Source organism: Anser anser (genome assembly GCF_964211835.1).
Source record: "Anser anser genome assembly, chromosome: 4".
Classification (NCBI taxonomy): domain Eukaryota; kingdom Metazoa; phylum Chordata; class Aves; order Anseriformes; family Anatidae; genus Anser; species Anser anser.
In genome coordinates, this window is record NC_139724.1 from 10,606,086 (window position 1) to 10,632,475 (window position 26,390).

General features: G+C 36.9%; 1 protein-coding gene across 8 annotated transcripts in view; it reads right to left on the reverse strand.

The window, feature by feature from the left end:
* Positions 1-26,390, reverse strand: part of GRID2 (glutamate ionotropic receptor delta type subunit 2) — an 804,597-nt gene that overhangs the window by 671,230 nt on the left and 106,977 nt on the right. The window contains exon 1 of one of the 8 annotated variants that reach the window (XM_083834810.1): positions 1,125-3,523. The exons of 5 other annotated variants lie outside the window; for them this stretch is intronic. In XM_083834810.1, the coding sequence (XP_083690936.1) occupies positions 1,125-1,139 (15 nt within the window). In that variant the 5' untranslated portion in view covers positions 1,140-3,523. Of the gene's footprint in view, positions 1-1,124; positions 3,524-26,390 lie in introns of those variants that run through there. 2 more of the 8 variants (XM_083834812.1, XM_083834811.1) reach the window with 2 other exon arrangements.

Here is a 26,390-nt window from a genome sequence, read left to right on the forward strand (position 1 = left end):
TCATGACTTTGTTATCATGGAAGTGAGCTGCAGGGTCATGGTTTTCTAATTCTTCTTGCTTCCCAACTGTCTTTACAAGTAAGTCAACCAGCTCAGTCTAAGACACACACACACACCCCCACCCCCACCCACCCACCCCAGGGTAATATTCCCTGTATGCAATATGAACAGTATTGTATCACATTTGACCCCTCTCCACCTGGAAAATTTTTCCAACACTTTCCCAGCAAGCTCTGTGCCTTTGAACACTCTCATATACCTTTATACAAAGTTCCATAGTATGTAACATCTACCCTTCTTTTCTTGCTATAAAAATACAACTTTGGCAGACCGCAAGAGAAGTTTCACACTATTTTAATTGGTCTATACCAGCTTCCTCCCTGCTCCCTTCCCCCACCCCCCCAAAAAAGGGGACCAACAACAACAACAAAATACAACCAAACAAACACCAGAAATAGTCTTCATGACGAAGGGATGCAGAGGTGCAGAAAAGACCCTCCATAGTATTCACTTTGCTGTAGGACTAACGATGACAAAGGCTACCCTGCATTTGGATTAGCAATCATTCACTTTAGTGTGGACTTGGTCAAAGTCAACAGTAATAGCTGAAAGCATACTTCATAAACACCTAGCAGATAAGAAAATCCCTATTCCATTTCCCAGAGTTAGTAAATATTTACTGTAACTTTTTCAGACTCAAAGGGGCAAAAATTAAGGATGAACTATGAGTAGTTATAAGGCAATATATAAGCTGTCTGAATCACTCAGCTGCTCCCAATAAGATACTCCAATACAAGGGTTATCTAAAATTCATAGCAATTTGCAGGCGGTGATACTGCTTTGGGGTGACACCTAGACTCATAAAAGCTTTGTTTCATCTTGATGCTATTTTAACCATATTTTAACCATAACTTTTGCTGGTGAGTAGAACAAGATAAAGATAGCAATGAATGCAAAGAGCAAACAGAGAAAGATCCTTCCTCCTTTGCATCTTCTTCCTCAGGCTGTTCTTATAACACATTGTGTCTCTTGAACATCAAAGGTTCTTTCTAGGTCTGCAATGACAATTTTGAGACAGAAAATACAAAACTAGCACTAGCAGAATGTAAGGAATATGTCTTTACCTTTCTATTGCACATATCCTCCACTCCTCACAGAAAGTAACATTCCTGATACCCAGTCCAGAATCTTCTTGTGTCCATCTAGAGGTAACTGTGCCTGCTGCTTCCCTAAAGTGCCTGCATGCCAATGTGCAAAGCATGGGAAATAGAGAGGATGAGCTGAAGATCTGTGTACAGTTGCAAGGCCATGATCTAATTGCAAACACAGTGGCACAGTCTACATGACTAGAACTGAGGAGGAGGAGTTGCCCTTTATGTGATAGAGAAATTAGAATGTACCCAGCTCCACCTGGGGGGAGGTGAAGAACAAGTGGAGAGCTTGTGGGTGAGGATTAAGGGGTGGGCTGGTATGGGTGACACTGTTGTGGGGGTTTACTACAGGTCACCAGATCAGGTGGATGTGGTTGATGAGGCCTTCTACAAGCAGCTGCAAGTAGCCTCATGATCCCAGATGCTGGTTTTCATGGGGGACTTTAATTATCCAGAGATCTGTTGGGTGAGCAACTTGGCCAGGCACACATAGTCCAAACGGTTCCTACAATGTGTTGAAGATAATTTTCTGACTCAGGTGGTGGAGGAGCCAACAAAGCCGGGGGTGCTTCTGGACCTTGTTCTTACTAACAGGGATAGGCTTGTTAGGGACATGAAGGTTGGGGGCAGCTTGGGATGCAGCAATCATGAGATGGTGGAGTTGAAGATCCGGAGTGGATGAAGTAAGGCAAAAAGTAGGATTGCTACCCTGGACTTTCGGAGAGCTAACTTTGACCTCTTCCAGGACCTACTTGGGGGTATCTCATGGGCTAGATTGCTAGAAGGCAAGGGTGCTTGTGAGAGCTGGGCAACATTAAATATGGTGAAGGGTCTAGAGGGGAAGACGTATGAGGAGCGGCTGAGGTCACTAGGCTTGGAAAAGAGGAGGCTGAGGGGAGACCTCATGGCGGCCTACATCTTCCTCACAAGGGGGAGTGGAGGGGCAGGCACCGATCTATTCTCTTTAGTGACCAGTGATAAGACCTGCGGGAATGGTGTCAAGCTGCGACAGGGGAGGTTCAGGCTGGATATCAGGAAGAGGCTCTTCACTGAGAGGGTTGTCGCAAAATGGAACAGGCTCCCCAGGGACGTAGTCATGGTACCAAGCCTGTCAGAGTTTAAGAAGCATTTGGACTGTGCTCTTAGTCATATGGTCTGAATTTTGTGTAGATCTGTGTGGAGCCAGGAGTTGGACTCAGTGATCCTTATGGGTCCCTTCCAACTCGGGATATTCTATGATTCTGTGATTTAAACAGCACTTTCTCCAAGCTCAGGATCGGTGCATCCCTAAGAGTAGGAAACTGGGGAAGGGGGGCAGGAAACCTGTGTGGATGAGCAAGGAGCTCATTGACAAGATCAAAAGGAAGAGGAAGGTCTATGAAATGTGCAAAAAGGGCCTGTCCCCTTGGGAGGAGTATAGGGGTGTTGTCAGGGCCTGCAGGGATGCGACAAGGAAGGCTTAAGCCCACCTGGAGATGAAGTTGGCAAAGGAGATAAAGGATAATAAGAAGGGGTTTTTAAGTATGTAAACAGTAAAAGGAAGACTAGGGATAATGTGGATCTCCTGCTGAACGAGGCGGGTGTCCTGGTAACATTCTGCTAGCAAAGCTAAGAAAGTGTGGGATAGAGGAGTGGACAGTATGGTGGGTTGAGAACTGGCTAACTGCCGAGCTCAGAGAGTGGTGATTGGTGGCACAGAGTCCGGTTGGAGACCTGTGAATAGTGGTGTTCCCCAGGGGTCGGTGCTGGGTCCAGTCTTGTTCAACATCTTCATCGACGACCTTGTTAAGGGAATAGTGTCTGCCCTCAGCAAGTACACTGATGATACAAAGCTAGGAGGAGTGGCCAACATACCAATGTGCTGCTATTCAGTGAGACCTGGACAGGCTGGAGAGCTGGGCATGAAGAAACCAAATGAGGTTTAACAAGAGCAAGTGTAGAGTCCTGCATCTGGGAAGGAACAACCGCATGTATCAGTACAGGTTGAGGGATGACCTGCTGAAGAGGAGCTCTGTGGAGAAGGACCTGGGGGTCCTAGTGGATGACAGGTTGGTCACAAGCCAGTAGTGTACCCTGGTCGTCAAGAAGGCCAATGGGATCCTGGTGTGCGTTAAAAAGGAGTGTGGCCAGCAGGTCAAGGGAGGTGATCCTCCCCCTCTACTCTGCCCTGATCAGGCCTTACCTGGAGTACTGTGTCCAGTTCTGGGCTCCTCGGCACAAAAAAAATACAGGGATCTCCTGGAAAGAATCTAGCGGAAGGCCACAAAGATGATACAGGGCCTGGAGCATCTCACCTGTGAGGAAAAGCTGAGAGACCTGGATCTGTTCAGCCTTGAGAAGAGAAGACTGAGACTGGATCTTATTAATGTTTACAAATACCTTAAGTGTGGGAGACAGAGGGATTTGGCCAACCTCTTTTCAGTGGTCTATGGGGACAGGACAAGGGGCAATGGCCACAAAATGGAGCACAGGAAGTTTGGCACCAACATGCGAAAGAAGTTCTTCACAGTGAGGGTGACGGAGCACTGGAACAGGCTGCCCAGGGATGTTGTGGAGTCTCCTTCTCTGGAGAAATTCAAGGCCCACATGGACGCCTACCTGGGCAGCCTGCTCTAGGGAACCTGCTTTGGCAGGGGGGTTGGACCCGATGATATCTTGAGGTCCCTTCCAACCCCTACAATTCTGTGATTCTCCCAGAGCTTTCATATGTGCCAATGTTGCATGAGACGAAACACTGTACTGAACATCATAGTCCATGACAGTTATATAATTGTTGTATATGGAAAAGTTGCTGTGCCTGTGGCATGAAGACTTTTTTTTTTTTAATCAGTATACCTGTAATACAAATTTGGAATAAAGATGATTATTTACAGAGTGCTGTGAAAAGTGTACATATCCTGATGCACAGCAATTCTGCATGATAGTTCATGTTGAGAAAGTGTAGTCAACTGATTATAGCTGGAAATTAAGGTTTAGGACTCCTGGATCTTTTTGCTAGCTGTGTAACAGATTTTTTATGACCAGAATCTACAGTACTTTATAATATTGCAAAGAATTGTGAGGTGAAAATATAATATTTATAGCACAATTTTAGACCCTGGGTGAAAGCATATAAATAAGGATGAATATGACAATTAAAATTTGCTAGTTTAAAAAAATAAAGATAAATATTCAGGCTGTGTGAAGTGACCTGAGCTTATTGTTTCTAAAGGAAGTCTTCTGATTCATGACAGCTGAAGATCTGCCCATGGAATCTGGAAATGTATAGTAGTCACTTTTCTTAGAATAATGAGGGTTAAAGGGGGTCTCAGCAGGTCATTTGGCCCATCCTCCTGCTCAAAGCAGAGTCAGTTTTTATCCTTCATAGAATAAAATTATTAATAATAATAATAACAACAAAACGACTTTTCCACAAAGTTGTTATCAAGAGCATCATGAACTGTTTAGTAACCTGAATTACAATCATGCCTGAATTTTGCTAATCCAATTACAGTATCCTCAAAAAACTCAACACGTTTGGATGCACGGTGCAGTTACTAGTGATACAGAGCAATTCATAACATTTTGAAGATAAAGACAGCATGGTTTATTTAGCACTGATACTGCTAGAAATGTAGACATAGAATTCTCTGTTAAGGAGCCAAAGGGTTTAACACTGTGTTGAAGTGTATATAACGGAAGAGAATGCTTACAATGGGTCTTCTATGGATGGGGAGTGTAACCAGCCATCAGGAAGTGGGAGCACTACTACATGTGTCACAGTGAGGGTGCACTTCTTTAGTAGTAGCTCATTATTTACACATTGGGATACATGAGCCACAAGCAGCACAAGTGGCCACATCTGCCTTTCAATCAAGAGCTGGTAGGCAGGTAGACAGAAGCCTTGCCCTTAGAAAAGGAAAATCATTTAGACTATGTTCCTTCCATGAGCTTTAGGCAAGATGTAGAGCAGGTGACAGAGAAGCAAGCTAACAATGAACTTGGTGCCTACAGATACAAGATACAGGTTTGTGCATGTTAGTAGGAAATAAAACATATTACCCAACTTGACATATAAACAGAAAGGGAGAAGAAGCTGCAACAAGTGGTCTACAGCTGGTTTAGCCTCAGAATTCATCCCCAAAGCATACAGAATAACTCCAGCATCTCTATTATAGAGACTACTTTTAAAACTATTACCACAGACATCTTGTATTTTTTTTTCCTCTGTTGTTAGCTTTGTTGATTTTTTTCTCTTCCTTCCTTTCTCTTTCACACATACCTCTCATTTAACTCTACTTACAAGTCTGTGCTTGCACTTAAAGTAGCAACTCGGGGAATATTGATTTAAGTGACAGCACATCTCATATAATGCACCTTTACTTAAATACTGTTTAAAATTATATTGTAATTCATAATAAAGCCACAGCAAGCTACTGTTTTGCTTCTGCTCCTGAGACATTTATTATTAGCCAAAGTATAATGCTCTAATGCCATTTCATTCCTAAACTCAAGGGTGTGTCAGAAGAGCAGACAGGAATACACACTGCCCTCCTATACATATATTATGCTGTCCCTCACTCCAAGTTTAAGAAGGCGACTTTCAAAATCCTCTGTAATATTTATATGATTTAAAGGCTGTAAGTTCATAAGCTACACTCTCTTCCAAACACAAAACATATCACAGTTTACCAAGTTGTTTTTTTTCTTTTTTTTTTTTTTTTCCCCTGTATACAGAGGAAATGATCTTAGCAGCAAAAGCTTAAAAGTGGGGAAAATATAAATTTTCAGTCAAAACATACCATTAACAAATTCAAACTTTCCTTAACCAGGGCTAAACCAAGGACTCACAAGTTGTTTCTTACTACTAGAATGGAAAGGATTGCTCACAGCACACAGTATGTGAGCTTTAGATATTACAATCAGGCAAAAATCAAAAAGAGAATAAGTGAAAACAATTCTGTGCCGAATGCTAAACAATTACTTTGAAGAAACCAAATAGTCTTGACTTCAGAACGAACTGCCCAGCTCTTTTCTACCTATATCAAAATAAATTTTTAATAAAAAAAGGCAATTGTACAGTGAATAATGAAAATGCACATAAATACTTCACAATTTTACTGTGTAAAAATAAGTCTGGTTGTATTAAATAATGTTATATTTTGACCATGAAACTCTATTGCTATTCTGCTGTATGTTCAGTATACCTCTATGGATATAAAATTATTTTTCAGCATCTATATTACTGTTCTCCGTGGAGCTATAACAATTCATATTAGATGAAGATCTGACTCTGTTTTCTTTCCTTAAACAAAGCCAACATTTCACGTGAAATCCATTTTGGAGAACATCTGTTTACTCTTTATTATTAATGTATGATCATCACAGATCTCATTCTGCTATCTTCTGTCTAAGAATCAGCTTGTTTATGAGGATTTCAGCATCTTAAGTACATTCTGTTCTTCCCAAGTCATGACTTTTTTTCTGACTAGATGATCTGTTTCCTGAATGAAATTATTGTAATAATATTGAGGTAATTTTGCTTCTGAAATGGGTGTTTAGGCTTTTTAAACTATGATTAAATTCCTAGCAAGGGTCTATCTTGGTCCAGATGGGGGAAAAAAAAAAAAGAAAAAAAAAAAAGATTCAAGGACTGCTCTATCACCAACATTTACCTCATTATGCTAACAATGCCTTTTTAATAAATTTGTAAACAAAAAACTATAAACAGATCAATTGAATGAAAGATGATGAAAATAAGCTACTAAAACCACATGAAAACAGTTAAAATAAGTTGGGCCACCCTACAAAGCATCAGGGATATAATATGTATTTAGCGGCTGCATCTAAATCGCACAAAGAATAACTTACGGAAGAACAAAGCTAATGAAATATTGTCTGGGAAATGTTCATTTTTTTATTTTTATTTTTTTCTTTTTGCTGATACAGCAGATCTTGCAGCCAAAGTAATTCCAGAACCTCAATCATTTAAGCAGACCTGTTATTTATTACTCACCACCACTTGGCAATAGTGGCAAAAGTACTAGAAATTCTGGCTGAATGTTTGCTTCAACAGATGTAAAACCTTTCAAAAGATTTGGTTGGTTGGTTGGTTGGTTTTTGGTTTTTGGTTTCAGCTACTTTTTAGCCCTATACAGTGTACTTTCACTTCCAATTCAAAAAAAAAAAAAAAAAAGAAACAAACAAAAAAAAAGAAACAGTAGAAAGCCGTAAGTGGAAAGAATTAAAAGTTTCAGTCATCAATTTTATATCTTCCTTAGAATTAGAAAAAAAAATTCTTATACAGCCTCCAACATGTTGCCTTAATCATGAAAGCAGCCCCACATGATGGACTATCACTAGATGGTTTTAGTGTTTCATCTATAAACTTTAAAAAACTATTTTCTTTCAGTTGTTTTGAAATCACTTATGCTAAAATATTTTCTTCTTAATAAAGAATACAGAAATGGCAATACTTTAATTATGTGTACTGATAACAATAAGCAAATAAACTTACTTCCCAGATGTCTTTTCTCTCATAATTAGTCACTTCCCTTACTGAAGTTATAAACAACCTATATGTAAATACATCTAGAAATGTGTAACAGAATTATATTTAATGTATATATTAACTTGAAACACAATGGAGATGAATTCTGATCAGCATAAGACTAAGAATTTACATATAAAACTATGCATGTAAAATTTATGTTGTTTATACTTTGCATCACAGAGAAAGTGATCACTGAAACCTTGGTTTATTGTATAAGATTCCTTTTTCATAGTAATAAAAACATGTTCATATCCCAGTATGGGAAATTGAGGCATTAGTCTACAGCACAATTTCACTAAAAAAAAAAAAAAAGTTAAAAAAAAAGATGGGTCTCATTTCTTTGCCTTCAGTCATAAAATGATGATTAAAACAGAAGTATTTTCTCTTTTGTCTTCTGTCTAGAACTAAACATGCTAGAGCTTATTGATGTTCATAGAAGAATATTAACACCTTTACACACATTTTGGAATGCCGACACATTTTGCACACGCTTCTTCTATTGCAACCCATGCATCTGGCCAAAAGCATCTTCTTGTTTTCCATTATCTTTCAGCTCTTCTCACATAAGGCTGAGATATCCACCAGTACCCTGACCCATGCCTTGCTGTACTCTGAGCACAGAAACTACTTCTGTCCTCTCCCCAAAGCCGGGGAAAGACAACTCACTACCTCCCTTCACTACCTACCACCTTAAGTACCATTCAGAGAAGAAAAGACAGGCTTTAACTCTTAATTTTGTAGAGCACTTGGGATATTAAATAGAATTTTATTATTTTGGTAACTATAGTAATTTTAAGGTAAAAGTTTTTGAATCTTATTATGTTTCAGTCAGTACATTTGGTACTTTCAGTGGAAAAAAAAAACATTTCTAGAGCTAACAATAACCCACTTGCTGCTGATTACTTTGGAATTAAGTTAGTTCAGGAAATAACAATTTTGTTGAATTCATAACTGTAGGTAGTTAGTGTTTGCAAAATATAATCTGTTGTTGTTTTGTTTTGGTTAAAATATATATATATATATATAAGTATATATCCCTTTCTTCTGGAGAAATAGCCAATATTGCTACAGCCCGGCTAAAGCCTTGCAGGGGCCCAGAAGCAGTGTTGTCTATGGCAAATAAGCATTCAGCTTCCAAATTTAACTGATTTCTGTCTACAATACCTATCTACACCTATTAATCAGATAGTTATAAATCAGTTGTTGTAGTGGTAGGTCTGATTTATTTATTTTTTTTTTTATATACAGATTAATATATTGTGATATCGCATCTTAGTCTGTCCTAGGCAGAGCACCATACAGGCAGGAAGGTTTGGAGGAAGCCTTCAAAATTCTTTTGCATCACTAGTTGTATAGCTTCACAACAGTACTTCTGTTGAAATTTTTCTGTTTGAAATTTCTGTTTGAAAATGTTAACCAGTAGCACACTTCTGGTAAATTTCTTCATACTTACATGACAGACAGACATAATGGATATAAACTTAGTCTACGAACTTTTTTTTTTTTTTTAATATATAGTCAGAAGACTTCAGTGTTCTTGCAAATTAAAATCATTCTATTACAAGGTACATAAATGAACGATTAATTTTAAGCACATAATCCCACTTACCTCAAAAGAACAACTCAATGATTCAAGTTAGCTACTTGAAATTTAAACTAAGGCAGGTGATTATGATTTGCTTCTTCATTTCATACCCAGGGAATGTTTGGGTAGCGAGGGAGTGGTTTATCCAAAAGTAAAAATAAGATGCAGAACTTAACCTTCTTTAGACAGGTTAAACGTGTACTTTAATAAACACATTTTATTCCAATTTTAGTCTATTTTCTTAGCTGACTATAGAAAGTAAATTTCTTCAACCAAAATAGAATACATATCTTATTAATTGCCATTGGATTTTAGTTTTCTTATAGGCTGTACTAACCAGCCCATTAGGTAGAAAAAGCTGTCCAAAATCAAGTGTTAAATATGACTAGAAATCGAGTTTTACTGACTCTATGACGGTGTGCTACAAAATAAAAATCTCCATCTGCAAGAGAAACTACGTGTCCTTATTCCAGGAAATGCAGTTTGGTCATAATTTCTATGCCCTCAGAAATGTGTAATTTATATTCTTTCAATTAAAAAAGGCCACTGTAAAAGTTGTCACCTTTATAAAAGCTGTTTCAATAAAACTTTACTTCCAAACTGTATTTTAAAATTAACCTGACCTTGAATTCTAAACTTCTGAAAGGTGAGTATATAACACTTCTTTCTGGATGACAATTTAAAAAAATATATTGATATTTGACAGTATATCTACTGCATCTTAAATCATAAATTAGGTCACTTGGCAAAGAAAAACGTGTTCTACCCTAACTCTTAGGAAAGCATATGCTACAGTTTAAAGGGTACTACGTCACTTCACTTAAAAGAACTACATTTTTTAACAGATAATTAAAAAGCTTAATAGACTTGTATTTCTGATTCCCCAGGATGGCAGCAGACAACCTAATTATTTTATACAATTATGTCAATATGGGGAAAGAACAGGATTCACTCAAATGGAGGATTTGGATTGTGTTCTTATGAGGAAATGAAGCATAAACGTGGAAAACAACATAGAATGGCAAAGCTGAGATCATCAAATACTAGATTAATTAAAAAAAAAAGGTAAACAAATCAGCTTCTTGTATTTCTTATAGTGCATACTTCTTGAGACAGAGATCAATATTTGGCAACTCTAACTGAACAGCTTCAAAATGTTACCTTCTTTATTATTACCCCCATAATGTCCCATAGCAGGTGTAGTGAAACCATACCTCTTGCTAACGTGTAGCTCACCACAAGACAAGTTCTTTTCAAATATAGTCTGCCTCCTGCAGTGGTATGATATTGTTCATTTCTTAATTGTATTTGCATTATGGACCACCATCTTTTTTCTTCAAGGATCACCAGACTTCCACTCTGAAGTGTTTCTCTCTCCTCACACATTTAGCCGTACCTAAGTTATTTCACAGTTAGCAGCTATCAGCTGCATTCACATCATTTCTTTTTGTACGTTTCAGTACAGAAATTATATATAATGCATCGCAAGTCCTCACATGCCCTTTTCTCCTTGATCCTGTCTTACAAATCACTAAGTCATTCTTCATAGTTATTCTGTTATCTCCCTACCCACTGAATCTGACACTATACCCTTAGTTTAGTAATTGCTCTCAGGGCTTTGTCCTCAGCCAAAAGCCATCTTCTCAACAAGTTTTTCACATTTCGGTTCTCTCAAACTTTTGGTAGCATATGATGTCATTTGTGAGAACCGGAGCTGGAGAAAAGACTGAAGTGATTTTAGACTTCAACTTCTATGATTTACCTCTAGGATATATCTAACAATATATCTCTCATGGGAAGGGAAGAGAAGCACTTTCCATAAGATTTAGGATTTTTCTCTGCTTTCTTATGTTGCTGATGTATCAACAGCATTTTGTCTTCTTGTACCAAGGAGAGCACTAATTGGAAAAATGTTCAAAAGTAACAGACTGTTGAAAAATGTTAGTCGTTTAAACTCCTATTAAACTGTTTTGTTTGTTTTATTTTATTTTATTTTATTTTTAACTCCTATTAGAATGAACAGTGTGTCTGTGAAGACAGGAAGATTTTTTGGTTGAGAGCCATGTCTGTTTGCAAATATACTGCCCTTCTTATTAGCAGTGTTTGCAGTTTGAGTGTTTGCTATGCTTGATGTTTTCATAATTACTGATCTAAACTGTGCATGTAAAAAGAATGCAAAGTTATTTCTGAGGCCTAAGAAATTTTATAAGTAAATATGCTCTAATATACAGGTTATTTTTTTTAATACTTTATTCATAGTGCTCTCAGCACTATCTGCTTGTACTTTATGAGCAGAAGTACGTTAGTCCACTATAAACATATAATAAATATTGTATGAGAGCACTTTTAAACATAGGCCATGTAAAAAGAGCTGTACATTTGTGGCATCAATTCAGGAAATATGTGATGGAGTATTTTATTTTTATCTTCTTTTACTACATAATTATGCATCTACTATACCAATTCAAATGGGGGGGAAAGCCTTTTGGAGCAATATGGTGTGGTTTCTCAAACATACAAAAAGAAGTAAAAAGTTGAGATCAAGTTGAGAACAAAGAATGTCAAGAACAAGGAAGTGTCCTAAATTCCCATTCTGTAAAGACTTGCATATGTGCATCATTTGCTACAAGTGTGCATATTTCCCTGTAGATACCAGAGCTTCTCACACACTTGAATGTGAGCATGATATGTAAATCTTTGCAGGACTGGGATCTTTTCCAGCTCCCACTGACATCAATGGGAATTAGTTTATCCTTCAGCATATACTGTCAAACAAAAAGCATGTTAACATAATTAGGCTAAAGACAAGAATAGATCAGATAGAAATATCAATAAAAATTAGGGCTATTTCAAATGCCACAACAACTGAACTTTTCTACAAATCATTAAACTGATGATACCCAGGCTTTCTATGTTACTTTTTTTTTTTTTTTTTTGGTGCTTGCAAATGCAGAAAGATTTAACTTCTTTGTTATCAAATAATGCATTTTGCACATCAATACAAACACAATACCAAGACAGTAAAGAAAAGAAACATCACCACTTATTTAAAAAAAAAAAAAAAAAAAAAAGGACACATTAACAGTTCATTTTCCTCTACTCTCTGAATTACCCAGGAAAATTACAGAAATACATTATTGCCTCTTAGTGCAAACAGAAGATTATGTTATGAATTTGTACTGTGCAGACAGTCTCCCAATTCAGACACAATCGTCTTTATAACTCAATAGCAACAGTCTTAAGGAGAGGCCACTATTGTTTTGTTGAGAGAGTTGAATACTGTGTTTATGTTAGAATCAAGACAACTAATTAACTCACTAAAGTCAGCTGAAGATTAGAATTTTCCTATAAATGTCAGTCATCCCTACCCCCTCCTCTGTAATAAACACATAGACTTGTCTTTCAGTGAGATCCCATCTGGACAAACACCACATCTCAGAGAGAGTAGCAGCCCAGAATTTCTGAACCACATTGTTTCAGTGCTCCAGTCCTTGAAACACAGCCAGAGTCAGATCCACTGGACTATGAAGCAAACAGATAGGCCTTCACGGCCAATACAAAACCACGACCAATAAAGTGCCCACCATTGTACAGAAGTCATTGTAGCAGGTTACTCTAATAACGTATCTGCATGAAAATATCCAACTATTCTGTTAACCTTTGATTTCAAGCCAGGGTTCTGTCTTTCTATATTGCCAAGTGCCATCCCTTTTTCACAGTTTTCTTTGTGCATGCATGTGTATACACAGACACAATTTAAAATACTCTATTTGCAGGTGTGGGGTGAGATAACTGGCTTTCTCTCAATGTTAATAGAACCAAAATAGTTAACTAAATCTGAAATCAAGTAAAACAGTTCTGTTGTGCCACAGAGAATTCCTTTTCTGAAAGGGACAAACTCTGAAAACCTTTGCTGATTTTTTACACTACTTGTCTCCTTCCAGTTAATATGTTTAAAATCAGAATCTCAAATAAACAATAAAGATGATTCATTCAGAAGTACTAATATAAGCTTTCAGTTCATTATTCTCAGCCTTTTCTCTGACACAGATTGGATGCTACCAACTTTTAAAAGCACATCTCTATCTGCATACTGTATGCCTTGTTGGCAAGAAAAACTTGAAAACCACAGTTGTTTTGCCAACTGATACTGAAATATTTTCCTTATCCTCCAGGAAGTGTATTTGCTTTGTGCATGGTTCGTAAATTCATAACTGAACAAAGTTCAGGCATTAAAATTTGAAAATTCCATAGCTGAAACATTCTGTGCTATTCTTTTTCAACTGCAGTGCTTGGTCTTACGTAGAATCTGCAGGAATATTATGCTTGCACCTTCAAAATGGCTTCTCTATACCAATTGCCCTAATGGTCAAAAGAAATGCATTATTTGGAAGAAAACAGAAAAATGGAGCAATAAGTTTCTCTGCAATCAATGTCTGTAATACATATGAGAATGGGACATCACCAAAACAATCCATCTGTGAAGTATGCTAAGGGATGACTGCATTTGGATACACCAATTAATCACCACATTATTTATAGCACTTCAGAAGCAGCTTACAGTACATTAATCAGGGATAACTTCTGCTTAATTAACAGAGCTGCCAAAAATGTCAAACAAGACCATAAAAAATAGAATTGAGTAAGAAAGAATTAGCCAGGGACTGGTAATCGTGAAATGTTCAAAGTTCCTCTAGAGCAAAGGTTCACCTCCCAGATTCACCTCCTACAGCACCGGTAAGCAACAAATTTCATCTAAGAACAACTATGCTGGGTCACTGTATTGGCATCACTAGATACTCTAAAAAGAAAACAGAACAACTGCAGTGGACTGCATCAGTTTTAGTGTATGGCCAGGTGGCTGTGGAAGACATAGGAGACAAAGAGGCAACTTTTCTTCTTTATAAAATATTTCTTTGTGTAATTAAAAGGACTGCTGGAGTGAGAGACTGTGTGGTGTATGCCTAAATTCATCGTCTCTGCTACTGCATGAACTTTCTTGAAGGAAAGGAGCAGCACAGGGTTTGCTATAGCATCTGATTTTCAAATAATGATTCAATGCAGGACTCTCTGTCATGTAATGGCTCATAAAATAAAATCCCATTTGCCAGAAGTGTGAAAGACTGTGTAACTCTCCCATTCAAAGTACGTGAAAAGAAGTTTAGCAATTAAAACTAAGTAAAACATTAGTGAGATATGGGCAATATGAGTAATTTGCATGTTAGGCGTATGCAAATTAGAAAACAAGATCTGGTTTAAAGGAATAAAGAACTTCATAAAATTACATGGCTATTAAAAGTAGCTTATATGCTAAGAAGTGTTCTGATTTACATAAGCAAATTTATTTCAATTACTACATGCAAATGGTAATTATATCAAGTAAAAACAAATTTTTATTGGAAGCACATATAATTATAGAAAACATTACTGAATCTTTCAAGTTTAGGTCTTCAGTGAGAAGGAATGATAAATAAAAAAGAAAAAAAATCCTTCTATTATTCAGTGCACAGCTGAAAATTTAACTATGAAGCAACTGTAATTATCTTTCGTCAGTCTCTTTTAGCATCTTGTTGGTATTTTTCCAAATGAATTAGGATTTCCTCTGGAAATATCAGTGAAGTCTTTACTATTATTTGCCATACTTTAACACCCCATAATAAAAATACTGTTTTTTTTTTTTTTTCTATTTAAACCATGTCTGCCTTTATGTAAATAAAGATATCTGTATCTAAATGTATGATTAGCATAACATTGTATATGTGTGAGGTTGGGTACATTTAGTAACATACCTTTAGTGTAAAAGCATTTACAAAAGACATTTAACACCAGAACTTTGCTCCACAAAAACCTCTTTTATGTGAGTGTTTTTATGTATTTCGTGTCAATGAAAATGAAAAAAAAAAAAAACAAAAAACATAAAACTGACAAACAAACAAAACCTCTCCACATTGCAGAAGCTGTTGAAGAGCAACATGTCATTTGATGCAAAGGAAAACATTTCAGTGTCATTCTTACAACCGAAAGGAAAAACAATCTAGGAGGATAGGGAAAAAAATAAAAATGAAAAGACCTACAAAAATGAAATACAAACCAAAGAAATCATTTTCAAAATCTACATAACTGTTATGTAGTAAACTGTAAAATATACCTGGTATATTTTCAAGTTGTACTAAAAAATAACCTTCCCCTCTCCATACTTCAGTTCTGATGATCTATCCAAGCTTTCTTGTGACAACTCAAATGCATTTGAAATCAATGGGGCTGGAGGAGGGAGGAATCATGTATACTTATGTACTGAAAAAAAACTAAGAAATATGGTTTATACTGTTTTGTCACAACACTGCTTAAAGGAAACTATCAATTGAGAGGCCTATAAATTATTGTTTTTATTATGTCAGCACTTTTTATGTTTTGTTGGTATTCATCAAATGAAGGATGACAGCATGTGAGCATGTGTAGTGTCATTCCCTGTCAGTGATTCAGAGCAATAAAATACTAGATTAGTCAGTTCTCAGAAATACTGGGCAGATGGTATAGATTCTTCAAACAGGTGTGAGGACCTAAAATATACCTCTGCCTTTAGCCAGTGACATTTCACCATGTTGAATTGCTTAAGATAAAGAAAAAATCCAAATTCTTCAGGCATCCCAGACTCAAAGTGACTTAACAGCGGTCCAGCATGTACTGGAAATAGCAAATCAGGCTGCAAGCAATCATAAGATTCCTACCTAAAATGCAACTCCATTCTGCTGTTTCCTGACAAACCCTTTATGCCTGAAACCAAACACTATCCACCTGAAATCACTATTTCAGATTACTTTCAGTAGGAACTGTATCGGGCCCCAAGACTCACAAATGCAAAACGTACTTCTGAATATCTCTACAACTCTGTAAAATATTCCTTGTCTTCCTATTCTGCAGAAGTCCTTTTATCACTGATAACTGCTTTTAAACAGGCAATGTTCTTTTACCACTGATAAGTACACCTAGACAGACAGACAAAACTGATGCAGATATGGGGTTTGAGCATTTCATAAAGCTACAAATAAAAAGATTTCTAGAAATGAATGATAACAGAAGTAACATCACAAGGCCACTGAAAAACCTCTAAACATGAGGGGTTGAGTAATTGCTTTTCCATTCACACAGAAAATGTACAGAATATGAATAAATACAACAGACAGAAGAGGTTTCATATGTAGAAAAACAGGGTTTTTTTTCTTTGGATCAGAATGCATTTAAAAAATGCAATATAAGAAAATCCAATCAGGCAAAGATCTAAGCTCTTTAGAAGCATAATGAAGTCAAATAGTCTTAGAATAACTGATAACATTTTATGCAGGCAAACAACTACCAGCTACCAGACAACTTGATCAGGCTGGCCCTAAAATCACCATCACAGTCCTTCTGAATGACATTTAAGACCTAAGCCTCAGACAGAACTTCCTTGTGAAAAGCTATTGCAAAATGATAATTTCTCATTCAAAACTTGAAACACCAGGATTACTTGCATTTTCATACGCAATACAGTTCTTAATGTTGAGACTAAGCTAACTGCAGTAAAAAAACAATCCTCAGGTAAAGCTTGTGGTTTCTGTGGTTTCACACTTTGCATCTGTCCAACACTTAATACAAGATTTTCACCCTGAACCAGCTCCCACTGCAGCGGGACAAATAAATAACAGAACTACTTAAGAGTCGTGTGCAATGCATTCTGCATAGAATATTAGTTTGGAAATGAAACCATGCATACCAGTAATCAAAGGAATCAGCTTTCAAAGGGAAGCTAATCCTCTTTTAAATCTACAAGAGACAAATAAATCTAGCGAGACTGTACCCCACAAAATCACCTTTTGCTAGCAGATGTTAGAAAGCAATCAACATGATTTAGCAATGTTCCTTGACCTGACATTCCACTGGATAATTTCTGTTTTATATGAAATATGTAATTGGGAGGTACTTTGCATGCCTGAATTAACAACACATTGGAAATAAGTATATTAAGGATTCACCAGTGATTTGGCCAAAAATGCTACTCAATAAACAACATGTCCTCTTTACTGCTCCTTTTATTAGCTATGACTTTGAGCTCAACTTCTGCACGCCTTTGAAAGCAGTGTGTTTATCAGCCTAATTCTGTGTCTCAGCCTAATGTAAAACAGTCGCTTACCTCATACTCAGTGGCCTTTCCTGAGCCTCTCTGTAATAAACTTTTTGGAAAGCTTGTAATATCATTTCATTCACTGGGGAATATTCTTAAAGAACATGCAGCTCTGGAGCTCACAGATTCAAGATTTTGATGTTTCTGTTGATTCTTGCTATGCTAACAAGTTAAACTGACTGTATGCTGACAAAAGACAAAATAATGAATAATAGAAAAAAATAACACAAAACCAATGCATATATACTATTGATATGAGAGAGTTCTATGACAAGACCAGGAATTAAATTATGTTATGTGCTCTGCAAATCTAATAAGCTAGCTGATGATCCCTATTTCATTACAATACATGCAAGAAAACACACACTTCAGAAACTTTCACTGTATATCAATTTAAATCTCAACACTGTTCCAATTCTAAAAGTTTCCCAATGTTACTTTCTTTAAAAACAACAGCCTGCAAACATGTCTTAAATATAATTTTTGTACTTTAAAAATATTCAGTCAATCTAATATTTCAAATCAACTAACTTACATTGTACTACCAGATTAGAATCAATAGCCTTTCTAATATTTAATGCAAGAAAGATATATTGTTATACACACAAAATATATCCATTTTTGACTCTGTTTCTTTGCCATTCTTTTGTGGTTCTCATACTTAAATGACATCAGTGCTACTCAGCATAGATGCCAATTTCCCATTCTTGCTGCTATTCTACCTGCAGTTTCTACCAGCTTTGCTCCCACCTCCCTTTCTCATATATCACATTCACAGCTTCCCATTCCTCACCACTGTTATAGAATTATTTAGGTTGGAAAAGACCTTCAAGAACTTATTAAGAGTCATTATTTGCTTCCTCTTATCATAAATCCACACTTTGTCTCTCCTTTCCCATACTTGTCTCATCATCTAAAGCTTCTTACCTTCAGTGATTTGATGCTTAAGAACTTTATCAATCAGTAGTGTTACATTTGAATTTAAAAGCCTTCTGATTTTTTTTCTCCCTGATTTTGTCCATTTGCTTTTTCAGATCCAAAAAAAACCACTCAGCATTCCTAACATCTAACAGTACAGCTTTGCACAGCTTAATTATGTCTTCTGAGGAGCATCTCTTCTTTCTCCTTTTGGAATTGCCTTCTGCTAGCTTTGTTTGATGCCCTATTGTTCCTGTCAAGGAAGAAACTGTAAATAATAATTCTCTGTTCATCTTCCCTCAACCTAACAATGATTTCTGGATTCCTGTCATATCTGCCCTAGTCTGAAGAGTCCTTGATAAGTCAATTGCTACTTAGGATAAAACAATTCTTTAATAACCTTTGTCGTTCTTTTTAACCCTGCAAGTTCTAATACAGCCTTAGGAGATAATCTTAAATGCATGGACATAATGTGAATTTACAGAAAGGCAGTAAAATGTTTATGGGATTTTCCCCCTCTTTCCCAATAATTCTGAAAGCTGACTTTTATTATTATTATTTTTATTAGCAGACACAGATCACTGAGAGAACATCTGCCTAGAATTATTCACTGCAGAACCAGTATCCCATCCTTAAAAAGCAGTAGTTAATTAGTTACCTATCACTGTGTATGACTGCAATTGGGATTTCTTCTACCTCCCTGTGCAACTCCTTGCATTAGGAGTTTTTTGCATTTACTTAGACTGAATTTCATCTGCATTTACTGCTCTTAGAAGTTGCTCCTTCTCTGTGTTACCCTGACTGGCTTGGCAACCTCAGGAGAATTTCATAATCACTCATTTTAAACCCATTTCTCCAGAATGCTCAGACCCCACTGCAAAATGCTACGATATTCTCTCCATTAGAACAACAACAGCAAAACAAATCAAAAACCAACGAACCAACCAATCAACAAATGGACAAGAAACATGGAACACTAATTCCTACCTGTTTTTGTCGATTTGTTTTGTTTTTGTTTGTTTTTCTTTTACATAGATATTTACTGATGTTAAATACCTTTCATTTTCTCTCAGGGCAGGTTAGGTTTTTCAATACTCTTTTTGGTGAGGTACTTTATCAAATGATTTCTGGAAACCTAAGTTCTATCAACAGGACCACTCTAGCCCCCAGAGTGAATTGTAACAATGAGAAATGATTAAATAAGCCATGTGGAGTGCTCCCCAGCATATTGTAGGTATTTATATGTCCAATAACCACTCCTTGTTATAGTTTCTATCAGTTTGCTGAATGCAGGCTTACTGGTTAGTAATTCCCTGGATACTCTCAAGAAACCGTTTTATAGCTTAACATCACATTAATATTTTCCAACCCTTTCATATTGAAGAAGTGTTAGGCAAGAGGCAACACAGTAAATACAGTTACAATGTAACTATTTCACCCTTAAGTGTCCTCTAGAACTCTTCAGTTCAGATATTTAATCCAATATTTACTGTTTATTTTGTCAGTTTGCTCTGCTGCCTCTTCTACTAAATTACATTCTTGAAAAGAAAAAAAAAAAAGTCACCCTGTGGGAATCTGCCCAGTTTATTTCACAGTTACTATTACTGCAACAAAGCTCTTATTTGTGTGCACACACGTGAGTGCCGTCCTTCAGCTTCTTATAGTCTGATCATCCGCTGGCTTTACAGACTACCTGACACGAATCCCTTGCCAAACGATTTACAGAAGTCTTTGGAAATTCTTCCTCAATCTTGGTTGCTCTGTCTTACTGCATACCGTACCAAATTAAATTAAAAATATAAAAATAAATCTTATTTGAATGGGAATTCAACTTTGTGAAGAATGTTTGTGTACATAGTAATCTCTGTAATCTTGTTTAACAATGATGCTTTTCTAATTTGGTGCTTCTAAAATGCTTTAATGCATTTGTTTTGTATTTCCAGTACTTTAAACAATATTCATGTCACCTGTGAAGATGACTTTTTAGCTCCCTCTCTTAGTTGTTTCAACATCTTAATTTTTTCTAAAATGCCCATCTGTGGAAGTAAGTACTGCTGTATTGATTATTCCAATTTTTATTGTTGCTGAAAGGATGTTAAATTTAAGCATGTTGTCACAGAACTTACCTTGGTAATAACACTATGTCAATAAACTGCCTGTCTATTGATTCCTTGATCAGCTTTTTCAATGAAAAGTCATTTATGGTGTCTAAAAGTTTAGTCTGAAGTGACTTGACAACTACCCAGCTGACATGGGGAGGCAGCAACCACGATAAGCTGAAATAACACATTTTTCCTGTGTTTCCTGACAAGTCTCTGACATCTCTTGGTATGCCACGTTCATTGTCTCCACTGATCAAGTAATTATCATTGCAGTCTTATTACTTATACTAAATTTAGGTCTAGAAATTCACTAGGGATTCTTAATTACTCCCAGCCATAGTTAATTTGTTTATTTGATATAACCCTGCATTTCAGTGACTACATAACACTCTTTCTATATACTCATGACCTCAGATTTCATATACTACCTTGCAATTATCCCAATACTTGTTTTCCTTCTAGAAAATTTCCAGTATGAGTTTTAAATCAGTAGACTAAATTAAAGGTAGGAATCCTATGAAATGCAGGTATCATACATTTTATATTCCCACAACAAAAACTCTTAATATTTCAAGAATACAGAAGTAGCAAATTCAAAGACAGCCTTTGGAAGATTCCAGAAATAATCCTGTGTAAACCAACTCTCCCTGACATCCTTATATGCATATGGCATATTCTCTTTTTACATTCAAACATTATCTTTCTACAGGACATCTGTTTTGTTCAAGGCAGGGTATAGATAGTATTCAATTGGTAGTTATTCATCATTTCTTTTCATTTTCACTACTCAGTGTGTAATCCCACAGTGTATTTACTGGACACCATCCAAAGCCTGCACTGAATACAGAATTACTACTTTTCTCATGGGCTTTTGATGGTTCTCTTATTGTATTATCTTAGTGTGCTCCTCTTTTAAGCAAACATAATTAATCTATCTTCACAACTCTCCTGTAAAACAAGGTGGTCCATAATATCCACAAGGAACTGAAGGGCAGCAATTAAAGTTAAAATTGCCCATGAGTCAATTAATTGTAGCTGGCTAGTTAGAAAACAGTATCCCAGAACCCACTACATGTCTCTATGTAGCACATTTCCAATGATATTATTAACACTATGGCTCTGATAAGTAATATGTACAACTTAAATTACTTTATCACTGGGCTCCAAGTTTTATCCTTCTATCCTGCAAACAGCTGCTGGCACACAAGCTCATGCTTCTTTTCCATATAGTTTCTTGCTTCTATTGCCTACTTCTCTGTATGTTCCAGCTTCAAACTGTTTCATATGAACAAACCTCTTAACCTCTTACTCCTTCAGTTTCTCCTCCTTTACTCTACAAGCTCCTGAATTAAAAAAAAAAAAAAAAAAAAAAAAAAACTGGTGGCAAGAGACCCCCAAACCTGCAAGCCTTCACACACTTGGTTATGAAACTAGGAAAGGTCTGAAAATAGATTCAAAAAGAACAGCCACTATAACATGAAGCAGCTAAAAACTCTTATAGGGAATACTGTCAAACTTTTCTCACTGTTTACAAAATGTCCAATTAGTTCAGCAGTTCCAAGGAAAAGTGATAAAGCTGAAGGTAACAATCAAAGGAGAAAACAAGGAAGGTTGCAATGAAGGATCCCCCAAAAGACTGCAGTTCATATTAAAAGCAGAAAGCAAGTCAATATACTAGCAACTGCCATGACTGAGAAAGCGGCCAAGAATCTGAAGACCAAGTGCACATAGCTTAAGAACCCTCACTAAAACCAGGAGGAGGAAGTCCAAGGCTGTCAACTACTGAAAACCGAAACATGGAACTTGAGGAAATGGAGATGGGGAAAAAATAAACCAATTTGAATGATCCTCTTGCCGTGCAAATAGGGTGGCAAAATGTTCAGCTCAGCTCACAGGAAACAGGATGGGGAACAATGAAAAAAAGCAGCAGGGCAAAGTGATATAGTAGAAAGTTATGCTTAGACACTAAAGCCACATATTAAAATGTAACTATGTTCTTACTGTTCTCTCACACTGCTCAAAAGAGTAAAGGAGCTAAAACAGGTTACATCCTCTGTGGTTTGTTTGCCAAACAATAACAAATTTGTCTAAATTTCACACATAAAACCAGACATTTTCTTAACAATTGCTTTCAAAGTGGGTTAGGTTTTTTGTTTATTTGTTTTTAGAGAAAGGGATAGAAGTGTTTTGTTTAAGTAAAAAGTTTTTCATTCAACTTACTTCCCAGATATTTCTAAAATGCTTTAAAATCATTAAGCAGTTATAGAAGCAGGAGTACCTTGACAGTCTGAATATAAGCCAGACAAAAAAAAAAATCATTCAAAAACCTACAATATACAGTGGAAAAACTTACAACATGTAGTGGAAACAAAGTCTGTTAGTAACAACAAGCTGGGTAGGAAAATAATCCACAGAGATCTGAATGAAGTTTAGTAGAGACATTTCCTTCCAGGTAAACAAGGATGGCATTTTTTTCAGTCTTTTAAATCTATCCATCTGCCTCCCTGGATATAGTATCTGCCTTTTCAGAATTTCAGATAAGCTCCAGCAAATGTTGCTTAAGAAGCTGGGATAAAATTCTCTCATCTGAGATCTCAGCGATTAGCAAAATAATGTGTAGCAGCATTGAGGACAGGCTACAGATAAGCTAGAGAAGATACAGGATGATGATAATACACAGGTACATAAAAGGCTGCTACAAAGAGGATGGAAATAGTCTGTTTTCCATGTTCATTAATGGATTCAACTTGCTGCAAGAACAATGCATATTAAAAATAATGGAAACTTTCAAACAGTGAAGAGAGAAACTGTGACAAATTGCCTAGCAGGATGTGCAAAGTCTGTAATTAGAACAAGCAAGACAGATATCTACTAGGAACAATACACATAAAATGACTTGGGGCAAGAGGGTTACCTCCTGAGGCCCATTCCAGTTCTAGGTGTCCACTCTATGCTCTGTAACAACATATCAAAATTAAAATTATTTCCCTAAAAAATTATCTGTGATGAACACACATGTAACCAAATTCAACTCTCATAGTAGTCAAAATGAAATTGCTGTAACTATTCGACAGAAAGTTGAAAAATGAACTTTTCAGGCTTCCTTACTTCATTATGAACCAGTTGAATTACTGAGAAAGAAGGAAATCCTTCCATTTTTGTGCGTACCACAAAATGTAATAGTTCTCTGTACACCAGAAGTTGGGTAGATGATCACATAAATGATCACAAGTTAACTGAAGGTACAGCAACATGACAGCATTCATCTAAAAGCTGATTAGTTGATTCAAAAATGTCTCATCTACCTTTTCAAACACAAATACTGGCTGGGCTGAGAATGGATTGAAAGCAGTCCTGAGGAGAATGACTTGGGGAGGTTGGTTGATTAGAAGCTCAACATGAGCCAGCAATTTGTGCTTGCAGCCCAGAAAGCAAACTTTATCTTGGACTTCATCAAAAGCATGACCAGCAGATTGAGAGAGGTGATTCCCTATCTACTGGCAGGGGGGTTGGATTTAGACGATCTTTAAGGTCCCTTTCAAACCAAGACATTCTTTATTCTCCCTCTCTACTCTGCTCTTGTGAGACCCCACCTGGAGTGCTGCATTCAGCTCTGGGGCCCCCAGCACAAGAAGGACATGGAAGTATTAGAACAAGTCCAGAGGAGTGCCACAAGGATGATCAAAAGTCTGGAGCACCTTTCCTATGAAGAAAGGCTGAGGGAGTTGGGGTTGTTCTGCCTGAAGAAAAGAAGGGTCCAGGAAGACCTTATAGCAGCCTTGCAGTCCCTAATGGGGGTTCTAAAAGCAGTTAAGCTGGTTTTGTAGATGTGGGTGTTCCTTATGTTACTGCCTCAGCATCCTTTCGCAGCCCTCCGGTTTTTCACTTCAAAGGTATTCCACAGCCACCCTCATGGACCTCTGACTTGCAAGAGTTCAAAGGTACAGTGATGCCAAATTCACAAGGTGTCGTACCACCTGAATTCACTACCTACTCCACACTGGTGAGTTCCAGCCTGAGATGAACAGAGAATGTCCCTGAAGTTGCAGCTCTAGTAGACTGGCAGAAAAATTGGGCCCAGAAAGTAGAACAGCACATTTCTCTAGTACTTTTCAAGATTTTTTTTTTTTTTTTTGGAAAAGGAGCATGGCAAAGGAACTTTAATGAAAATAATGCAAAAGAGGGACAAGAAATGCATGGGGGGGAGCAAGGGAGGGGTGGTACTAGAGATTAAAGAAAAATGGAAAGAATGGTTTTGATTGACACTCTTAGGTAGGTAAGAAAAATGACTAAAGAAGGAAACTGGGAGTGGGAAGCTGAAGGGAATTAGTGATGGTGTTTAACATTCATGAAGATGCTTGTGAAAGAAGGAGAATGTCACTGGGTGGAAACTGAAACTTCATTAGAAGCAGAGGAAGAAGGAATGAGAGAACTCTCCAGACAAGAATTATGGAAAATTATCCCAAATAATGATGGGATAGGATGATGGGAAACGTAGATAATTTGGAGAGTGGGAGTCTGGATTTGTTTTGCAAGAAATTTGAGAAGGACTGGTCAAGAGGAAGAAATAGAATCAATACAAAGGAAAACAAACAAACAAAAAGATCTGAACTGAACATATGACCGCTGGGGTAGAGACACCTCCAACAGCAGGATAGTGGTGGAATGGTACATGTAACAGGAAGGAGACAATGAAATCTGTATTTGGGACATGGTAGCATGGAACAAGAATCTCAAGGGAAGTGGAGAAAAAGAAGAGACAAGAAAGAAGAAAAAGGTTGAATCATACAAGGGCACAGGGCAAAAAAGGACAAGCTGACAACAAGCCTAAGGATTGAAAACATTGTCTCAGAAAGCAAAGAGCCTAGAACAAGGAAAGGAGAAAATGGGGGATAAGTCAAGTGATAATATTAGAGTAAATAGAGTATATTCCACACTAGAACCTGTAACGCAACCAAAGAATCCCCAATCTCACCAATAGTCTGCTGTCAGAAAGCATCTATGAATCCCATCCAAGAAATACCCACACATAGTGGGCTTTCACAGATAGTCAGCAATTGCATGCTCTCATTTTCTGGTTGCCTGACTGGAGACCCTAGGGTCTGATTTGTAGAAGTGCTGAATATTTGCAACAGTGACTGAAGTCAATGGAAGTCACTGTTGTGAAAATAAATTCATTAATGTTTGCAATACGCTCTTATACTCTAACAATAAGTGCCATGGAAAAGCTCGTGAGAAAATGAATAATTCTGACACCAGAAAGAATTTAAACAGAGTGCAGTAAACAAGATATAGGATATAGGGATACACACTTAAAAACAAGGTAAAAGCAAAGTATCAAGGAACATTATCTACCTACTTGCATAGACAAAATGCAAACACCATTTATCTTAAATCAGTAACTGGTATGACCTACATATCCAAGCCACATCTAAAATGCAGTTCCTGTCTTGCAGACTTATTAGTATGGGTCATACATGAGAAAGTCAATGGAAGGTTTGGTAATGGCTTTCATCAAAACAATTTCAATTCCATAATTAGTTCCACTTAAAAGAGTAATGCACAATGTTTTTCTGAAATTTGTAAATACCCTGAAAAATGATAAGGGATAGTGTTTATTGGTACATAACAACATAATACACATTAACGGAAAGGAAGGAAAGGAAGGAAAGGAAGGAAAGGAAGGAAAGGAAGGAAAGGAAGGAAAGGAAGGAAAGGAAGGAAAGGAAGGAAAGGAAGGAAAGGAAGGAAAGGAAGGAAAGGAAGGAAAGGAAGGAAAGGAAGGAAAGGAAGGAAAGGAAGGAAGAACCGTTAGTTGGAGAGAAGCTTTAGCTGGTGGAGAAAGAAGGCCTTGTCTGAAAGGCAAGATAAAACCAAAACAATTAAAATTGAAAAATAACAAGATTTATCACAATTTATTTGCTTCCCATTTTAATCTGCT